General features: G+C 44.1%; 2 protein-coding genes across 2 annotated transcripts in view; one reads left to right on the top strand and one right to left on the bottom strand.

Moving 5' to 3' along the window:
• Positions 1 to 219: 219 nt before the first annotated feature.
• LOC109479560 (serine/arginine repetitive matrix protein 2-like) lies at positions 220 to 6,106 on the top strand. Its single transcript, XM_019781542.1, is given in 6 exon segments — positions 220 to 310; positions 468 to 624; positions 1,761 to 4,191; positions 4,193 to 4,390; positions 4,891 to 5,115; positions 5,871 to 6,106. Coding segments are annotated over 5 exon segments (2,940 nt in total). The 5' UTR covers positions 220 to 310; positions 468 to 574; the 3' UTR covers positions 5,907 to 6,106.
• Positions 6,107 to 7,924: 1,818 nt separating this feature from the next.
• The window catches only part of LOC109479571 (arrestin domain-containing protein 3-like), a 17,065-nt gene continuing 15,423 nt past the window's right edge, over positions 7,925 to 9,566 (bottom strand). Inside the window, exon 8 of the mRNA XM_019781560.1 lies at positions 7,925 to 8,379. Within this exon, the coding sequence (XP_019637119.1) occupies positions 8,243 to 8,379 (137 nt within the window). The 3' untranslated portion in view covers positions 7,925 to 8,242. The remainder of the gene's footprint in view (positions 8,380 to 9,566) is intronic.

Here is a 9,566-nt window from a genome sequence, read left to right as displayed (position 1 = left end):
TCTAATGTACCTATATTTCTAATAGACTAGTCTCAACCTTGCAGCAAATCAGAGGCGCCCTTATAGATGACTTTTTTTTATTAATTCTACAATCTACAATTAATATAAGTGACAAGTTTTGTGTGGATCAATATAACAATATTTTACAACAATATCATAGAATATCGATGAAATCTGATACTTGAGTTTTGAAAAGATTATTTATCATCATTCGGCATCCCAGCACCGATTTGCTACGACTTCTCTGATTGGCTGATATCTATCCTCCGTACCAGACAAGATGGCTGCCAAATTTTGCGGTCTTTTCTAGGTTTCTCCAAGTTTCTTCTGTTTTAAAGAAATCCCGCTGCCATTGGATAGGTAAGTCCCCGTGCAAATCATAGCAGCTACAGTTATCCAGTTCTCAATCGTTTTTGTGGCTGGTTTGCGTTCGTTTTGCTGATTTTGGTGGTGTTTTTATTTTCCAGAGTGGGGAGGGCGACCACGCTTCAACCAGTCCGACCCGGATCCACTGTCGACAGAATTCTCCACAGACGATCCCTGTGTTTGTGCATCTGTGCGTGATCCGTAAATAATGGCACGATCCCGATCTCCTGCCAGAAAGGGCAGAAAGCGGAAAGGGAGGTAGGTGATTTGTGCGTGGGTAAAAACATCCCTGTACAGTGTACATGTAGCTCAAGATATTTTTTTTAAACTCGATCATGCATATTTTTACAAGAGAGTGAAAACTTCTTGTACATATGTATAATGGCCATCTATGTACAACCAAAGATCCAGTTTAATTTAGTGCAACCAAAATGCAATTGGTGCAACCAAAGCTAGCTTGCACTATGTATGATAAAGATATAAGTTATAACCTCCTTTATTTGTGTGGTTGAACTTGAGCTACATAAATACATGTAACACGTTACATGTACAGACATGTTGGCTACTTATAAATGTGCAACTCAAAGACTCCGTACAATCAAAGTGTCATAATTTGGTGCAACCAGACATGAATATTTGATAAGATACATGTAAAACACTCTCTAGATAGCTTTTTAAGACCACAAGTTGAAGTAACTGGACTTGCACATTGTAATTGTAAATAAATCATGCATTTTGTATCACATGCATGACTGGTATATCAAAGTTGAAGTCCCTAAGGCCACACCGATTTAATTTTATGGATGATTTTCGCCCGATCTCAAAAAAAAAAAAAAAAAGAATCACGTATTCCGAGGCTCTGGCCTGGCTTTAGGCCTGGGTAGTGCATGGTGGTGATAACTCTGGTTGACGGCAGCCAGGCTACCGAAGCTCCAAGACTCAAGAACTCAGTACATACGTACAGCAGTGTCGATTCATAAATTCCACAAAAAGTCAGCATGTGCCGGCCTGTCGTATACGTCGCTATGTAATGCGCCAAATTCACAATACCAGGTTTGTATTCCTGTGGTTTTGTAGCATTTTTATTTTTGGCCGGATTTTTATTTTTTTCGCCCGCGCGCACTAGTTTGGGGGTCTTCAGAGGATGTCATCCATAAAATTAAATTGGTGTGGCCTAAGAGAAAAAGCAAACATGTCACTAGAAGTTAGTTTGATTAATATGTAGGTAATTAACTATCATCATCATCTGTTGTAGTACAATCCAGCTGTTGTAGTACATGTGATAGCATGTGTACAGCATACAATGCTTTGAATTTCAATGTTTCTCTCTATATATCGAATCAGATCCAGAAGTTAAGTCTCCGTATAATTGACTGAGTTTGTTTTCTCTTCAGCCGATCCAGGTCACGATCTTATTCGTCGCGGTCCCGGTCAAGATCGCGAAGCCGAGGTCGGCGCCATTCTCCCTACCGGAGACGATCCTCCCCGATTCGTCCGTTCCGTGGGCGCGGCCGGGGGCGTGGCAGGGGATGGAGGGGGCGGGGCAGAATAGGACCACTCCCACCTGCCAGGGGGTACTCCCGGAGGTCACGCTCAAGGTCGTATTCCCGATCTAGATCCAGATCTCGGAGACGATCCCGCTCACCGCGTCGATCCAGGTCTCCCAGGAGATCCCGATCCCCGAAGAGATCGCGCTCGCACTCGCCAAGAACCAAGCCCCGCCACAGATCAAGATCTCGCTCCCCGCGGCACACAAGACGAGCGTCGCACAGATCCAGATCACGACACAGATCACGATCGAGAGGCCGCGACGCCCGAGCTAGCCCCCCGCCGAGAATCACCTCCCACCCAGAAGAATGGGAGCAGACGTACCCACCAGAGGAGGTGGAGAAGAAGCCGCTGCCCCCCTCCCCACCCAGGAGTCAGTGGGAGCGTGGGGAGGGGTACCGCAGCGATGGCGAGGATGTTCGGCCTGAACCTGAGGGAAGGTGGAAGTCTCCTGTCCGACAGAGGGGGAGCTTCTCGGCAGAACGAGGGGGGTACCCGCCGAGGAACCTGTCTCCCAGACCTGCCAGTTTGGGCGGAAAGCGCACGGGGAGCTACGAGGATATCTATGATGTCAAGAAGCCGCGAGGACAAGCCATAACTCCGGAGAGGTTCCGCGATGCCGATTTCGACAGAGAGCCTCGCAGACGCTCCTGGGATCGGTCGCCACGTTTCGACGAAGGTCGGCCCGAGCCACCCCGGGGAAACAGAGGGCGGTCGTGGGAGAGAAACGAAGGGCCGTATCAAGACGACAGACTGCCTCACGAAGTCGCTGAGCGCAACATCCCCTTCATAGAAGATGACTACCCCGACAGGGAGCCAATACACCAAGGGGAGAGAAACTCGCCGTACGAAGAAGGTGGCGACTACAGAAGGCAGGAGCTGAAGCCGACAGAAAGACAAGCGTGGCCTCTACGAGAGGAAAAGGGGAGAGAGCGCTTCTCTAGATCCCCCTACAGAGACTATCCTGAACATGGCGCGGAGAGAAGAGAATATCCGCTGGCCAAGCCTGCAGCTGTGAGAGAGAGGGAGGCAGCATTCAGGCAAGGCTCACCTCCAAGAGCACAACACGACGAACCCCCACCGCGTGGTAAGGCTTCACGAAGGTCCACCGAGGAAGCCAGCCAAAGATCGCGAAGTTCAGACACAAGGAAACCTGCGCTTGAAGGGAAGAAGAAGTCAGCTGGCAAAGGTCAAGGCAAGGAGAGGGATACATCCGACGACAGACATCACAAAGCAAAAGGGCAGAAGAAACGAGACCACTCTCGAGAGGAGACCCATCATGGCAAAGCTCAGAAGGCAACAGAGAAGAAGCACGCAGAGAGTAAGAAACATGGAAAGAAAGCACAAGCTTCATCCCCAGATAGGAAGGGAAGACACGACAGCAGAAGTCCTCCAAGAAAATACAGCAGGAAGGGCAAGGAAAAATCTCCTGAGGAAGATATCGTGCTGTCTGTCAAAGAGGAAAAGAAGAAGAAAGCGCGGAAGGAAGAGCACCTCTCCTACAAGGATGTGGACTTGGAGATGGTACAGATGACGATCCACCGCACTGTCCATCAGTCACCGGCCATCGATCCGGACACCGTGGTGGTCCCGCGCAAGCCAAACGAGGGCCTGCGTCCGATATCCCAGCGCCCCGAGTTCAAGTCCCACGTACCCGTAACAGAGGCTGAAGCCGCGCCGGAAGTGAAGACAGAGAGGAGGATCATCCAGATCTTAGACGACGATGAGCCAGAGGAAGAGCCAAGACGTGGCGAGGGGAAGAGCAGCGTGTGGCGAAGGCTGGAATCTCAAGGTGCGGAAGATCCTCGTAGAGTTCGACGCCGCTCCAGAAGCCAAGAGGACCGGAGCCATGGTAGAAAAAGGTCCGCATCACCGCCTCGAAGAAGCCTCAGCGATCGCTTTACTTCTCACGGCGACAGCCGACGGTCACCAGATGCGGAACCCCATGCTGAGAAGCGAGGTGGCTACAGTCACTCCGAGCGAGACGACTACAGAAGGCGGGAGAGGAAGTTCGACCGAAGCGGGTCCAGCGAGCGAGGAGCCCAGCACGACGACGGGAGAAGAGTACGCGATCCCAACGACCTGAGGCAGACCCTGGTCCGCAGGCGACAGGAGAGCGAGAGCGACTACTACAGCGACCACCACCCGGAAGACGACAGGCGCGACCGCTCGGGAGACCGCAGAACGGATTTCCGGAGGGACTCCGGGGAAAGGGGTGGGTACAGGGGGAGGGGGGACTGGCGTGGGAGGGGGGACCACAGGGGGAGGGTTCCGGGGCCGCGGTGACTTTCGAGGACGTGGCGACTTCCGAGGGAGAGGCGACTTCAGAGGAAGAGGCGATTTCCGGGGAAGGGGTGATTTCAGGGGGAGGGGCCGCGGAAGGGGCCTGCCCAACTTCTCCAGCCGGCCAGACAAGTTCCAAGACGATTGGCAGAAAGACCCAGAGGCCACACCCAAGGGAGCTTACTATTATGAGGTTTGTACTATATTCTATCTGTGAATCTGATTCTGAAAGATAATAGTATAAAAGTCATAACAGAGAGGACCCCCAAAAAATGAAGTCTGCCATGTGTAACTGCACTTACATTTTAAGTTTGTTGTTGTCATAATGCTACTGTTAGTAAACTATTAATAAAAGGACAACAGCACAAAGTAATGAAATTCCTAATTTTTCTGCAGTACTTTATATGTTTGTGTTTTTCAGGGTCACTTCGGTACCACAAACTTATCATTACATAATCTGCTGACTTTCTTTTATCTGCACCTGCCACCATTGTGAACATATGATATACACATAGCTCTGTGTACACCTCCATTTTTCTCAGACAGTGAACTTTTGCTACCACAGACATTGAGTGAACTATGATACATGTATATTAGTGCCAGGCAAAATCAAAGTGTCAATACATTGACGTGAAATACTAAATTCATCGTGTTCATTTAACAATGAAAACTGTTTGTTCCTCCTAACTTCAGCATGATGACAGAGACAACCCTCCTCTCCGTGGAGCGTCCTTTGATCGGGAACGTGGGCGCGGCCGGGGGCGAGGCTTCGTACCCAGAGGGCCGAGGTTCAGAGGTCGCGGGCGGGGGTTCGGAGGGAGAGGTCGGGGGTCAAGGTTCAGCCCCCAGTGGGAACATGACAAGTTTGAGGACATGGACACCAGTAGGTCACGGGGGAGCAAGGACAGATCTCGAGAGGTGAGGTGGCAGAGATTAATTTATTCGTATTTCACTCCATACCATGGTATGGATGAAATATATTGTTTTCCCTCATGTTTCTTCTTCCCCCATTTGGTAAATGGGTTCAACTCTGTCATTCTTCAGCCAAATAACCTGAGATTGTGCATGGAGGTAGAGTGGGCAAATTCCTTTTTTATGATTTATTTCAATTTTAACTGCAAAACAAGATTCATACGAACCACTAACATGTTTTGGGTTACATTAATGTACTGTACTTTAGACAGATTTTTGTTTACCTTAGACTTAAAAAATTAAGGTTGTGCTTATTTATGAAGCATTCACAGGGTAGCTTGTTCCATAGTATAGTTCTAGGAAAGAAGCTTTCAGCGTGGAACGTCATTCTGAGAGATGGAATATGGGGGAAAGATCATTTGCTTCCATAGTAGTAGTGACAAAACGAGTCCTGACCAAGAAAGTTTGAAGTTCTGCAGAGTATTTGCCAAATCTAATGTGAATTTTTTGCACTTTTGAAGGTATTTTTTTTAATGTGCTTTACTGTAAATTTATGACACTGCAAATTGTGGTCCCTCACTTACTGGTGAGTTATAGGTAATAATAACCAATAACAGGCATTAGAAGAGGCTGAAAAGATTAGAAATTGGATACATTGCATACATATATAACATGCCAGGGGTGTTGGACTCCAAAAGGAGTATTGTGTATGCTGTTTCTTTTACCATGTACTGATAACTAATATTTTTATATTGCTACAGGAAGAAGATAACAAACCCACCAGCACCACAGGCTAGCTGAACACCATGAAATGCACCCTGTACACCCCTACTGAAGATGTGGTGTCATCTTGAAAATGACACTTACTACAGAACTTTGGGAGTGTCTGACTCTTTAGAGAGGGGGTATCCCTGTGCTCATATGGGGTCATAAACTAGCTGAACACCAGGAAATGTACCCTGTACACCCCTACTGAAGATGTGGTATCATCTTGAAAATGACAGCTGAACACCAGGAAATGTACCCTGTACACCCCTACTGAAGATGTGGTATCATCTTGGAAATGACACTTACTGCAAACTTTGGGAGTGTCTGACTCTCAAAGAGGGGGATCCCTAGTCTTTTATAGGGTCATAAAATGATACAGAACCAGCTTTTTGCTTGTGTTTTGACTCAAGATTTTTAGTTCCAATAGGAGTAAGGAACCTGATGTTGTGTCTAAAGATAATGTCAGCTTGGCAACTCTTCTTTGGTAAAAGCAAGGAGGTACATGTGTAAAATGAATTCTTGCTCCATCCTATATCAGAAGTACATTGTATAATCTGAACAGTGCAATGGTATTGTCAATTGATAACATAAGGACTTGTATCACTAGTAAAGTCTGCTATGTTTTTATTTAGATTCTTAAAGAAACAATACAATGTAGGTGTCAAAATGTAGATCAGCAACAGCACAAAATTACCATAGTATTCTACTGTTTTCAATAGTCGTTTTTTTTTTCTTTTATAACTTTTTTTTAAAGCAGTTAAAAAAAGGTGGTATGCTGTATTTTGTTTACATTAGGCCACACCAATTTAATTTGTTGGTTCTCGGATTTTTTCAGAAAAAATATGAAGCGACAGGGCGAAAAAAATAAAAATAAAAACAGGTCTAGGCATCCCATTATAGGCTTAAATGCTACGAAATGAGCCATGAAGTCAACACAAAAGGCTGGGTTAAAATTTAAACATTGAATTTTGAACTTTTAATCAAACCACTGCAATGATAGATGGGAAAACTGTAACAACTAGGAAGAAAAGGACTTTCCTCAACTGTTGAGGGCAAAACATGAGCATTTTTCAGTTGATTCAGAACCAGAATCATATTTTTTTTTTTTGCAAATCAGAAAAAAACGAAGAGGCGAATCCGAGAACCAACAAATTAAATTGGTGTGGCCTTAAGTAGGTGCTTCAAACTACTCTTTATACTTGTTGGGTATCCATTGTGCCACCTCTGGGCTTGTACAGTTTTAAGATTTTGTTTTTTGTCCTTGAAGCATTGTAAACAGGAAAGTCCTTGATATACATACAGTACTTAAATGTCTGCATTTCTGTTGGAAGTAAATGCCTTGAAAACAAGTATTGTTTATTGGTGTCTTTAATCATAATACCTATTCTAGCATCCATATCAACAAAGTTATGAATTTATGAGCAATATATAGCTTCAATATTATCAAATATAGTCATGGAATATAATTCTTACATTCAAAAACATCTTAAACATCATACCTTAAATATATATGTTGTGTTTCACTGTCCATATCATTTTACCGAAGCTGGTGTGTTACAGAAGCTGGTGTGTTACGCCAAAGGGTGGTTATACTGGCTATACTGTTACGCCGAAGGGCGGTTATACTGGCTATACTGTTACGCCAAAGGGCGGTTATTCTGGCTATACAGATACAGATACAGATCAAATTTTCACCTCCACCTTTCCACCTGCAATAATTAGCAACCCCTAACTTTTTTACTTAGGTAGGTATGGTAAAGAGGCAGTAGGTTGTTAATCCACTGTAACCAGTACATGGTGATAGGAAAGCAGAGCCCATCCCTCTCCTTCCACCACCTTTTACCTCACCAACCAAAGTTATTTACCCATTTTACACCTGGATGGAGGGAGGAAAATCGTGTCAAGTGCCTTTGCTAAGAACACAATGTCTAACCAGGAATCAAACCCATGACCTCTGGATCTTCTGACTGACTGAGCCACAGAGTCAACTTTAGGCCACACCAATTTGTTGGTTCTTGGATTTTTTCATAAAAAATATGAAGCGACGGCAGAAAAAAAAAAAACAGGTCTATGCATCCTTACATAGCCACAAATGCTACAATACATTGTAGAAGCCATGAAGTCAGCACAGAAGGCTGGGTTAATATTTTAACAATGAATTTTGAATTAAACCACTGCATTGAGATGTAGATGGCAAAGCTGTAGGAAGTAGGAAGAAAAGGACTATCCTCAACTGTTGGGGGCAAAATATGAGCATTTTTACTTGATTCAGAACCAGAATCTTTTTTTTTTCCAATCAGAAAAAAATGAAGAGGTGAATCTGAAAACCAACAAATTAAATTGGTGTGGCCTTAGAAAGCCATGCCTAGATCTGTGGGTGTTGGCTCCAGTTGTAGTAGGGATACTTGGGTGCGTAGTTCAGGGTCCCCCTGATGTACTCATTATCATCATCATCCCTGATGTTGCTTTCTCCAAACACACTCTGCATGTATGAGGCAGGCGCTGAAGTAGAGAGAAAAAAACTTAAAAAACAAGTGTACATTAATATAAAAATGACGCCACATTATGCACTCTACTTCTTACAGGTAGCCCCAGGAGTCCCTAGCCTGGGTACCATCCGGATTTTCGCTACGCAACGCTGATTTTTTCGAGCGTTGTGTAGCGAAAATCCGGATGGTACCCAGGCTAGCCCCTCCCTCCCATACCCTACTAACTGCCATATCTTTCATATTGTGTTCAACTATATTCATCACTCTGGAAGATTTGACCAATCTCATTAATGCTATGCTATAGGTATTGGTGCGCCAGCCACTTTCATTTTATGCTTATGTTATATTTTATGTCATCTTTATGTTTACATTTGTTTTATGAGCAGCGGATTCACATAAGCACAACAAGTGCTTCCTATCCAATGCTCAAAAATCAATGTGAATAAAATAAAATAAAAAAGAATTAATATAAAACGCCAAATATTTTGATGGGGGGTTGAGTCATCTGACTCAAGACAGGCACTATGAGTCATTTGACTCAAAATTTGAGTCTCCTGACTCGAGGCAGAGACTTTGAGTCATTTGACTTAACATGGGAACTTAGAGTCTTTTACATGTATAAACTAAGTCTGAGAGTGAGAGAGTCATTCACAAGAGATAAATTATGGATCTGTATAATCTCTCTTTCCTCTTCTAATATAAAGCTTTTAGACATTTTCTCCAGAGGTAGATGCATATTAATTGTATTAGTGTGACATATGAAAATGAATGAATGAATGAACTTTATTGCTCGACAGTTGTACAGGGTACAATGTATGGCATCAATAACAATATGATCAATACAATCAAGTCTATTCTAAGAGACTACTACAGGAATATGAACATAAGTGGCGTATGACATGATGTGAGTTAGGCCATGTTGATTTGATTATATGGATGACATCCGCGCGCGCATGAATTTTCGGCCGTTTCCAAAAAAAAAAAGGTTTCAACCATACTGTAAATCGTGCAAAAACAGTTGCTAAATGAGCAAAAATATACCATAAGTTGCAAGGAAAACATTTAGAAATGATACCAATGTCGTAGAATGCCAAAATCAAAGGAAAAAAGACAAAAATGTAAAGAAATGAATTCGAAGAGTAGATTATTCGCCATAACATATTCTGTGCCATTTGTTCAACCTTCATGACCACGTAGATT

This window comes from Branchiostoma belcheri, unplaced genomic scaffold, assembly GCF_001625305.1.
Source record: "Branchiostoma belcheri isolate BF01 breed outbred unplaced genomic scaffold, Haploidv18h27 scaffold49, whole genome shotgun sequence".
Taxonomy (NCBI): Eukaryota; Metazoa; Chordata; class Leptocardii; order Amphioxiformes; family Branchiostomatidae; genus Branchiostoma; species Branchiostoma belcheri.
The sequence above is the reverse complement of the archived record's forward strand: the minus strand, read 5'-3'. Positions and strand labels throughout refer to the sequence as shown.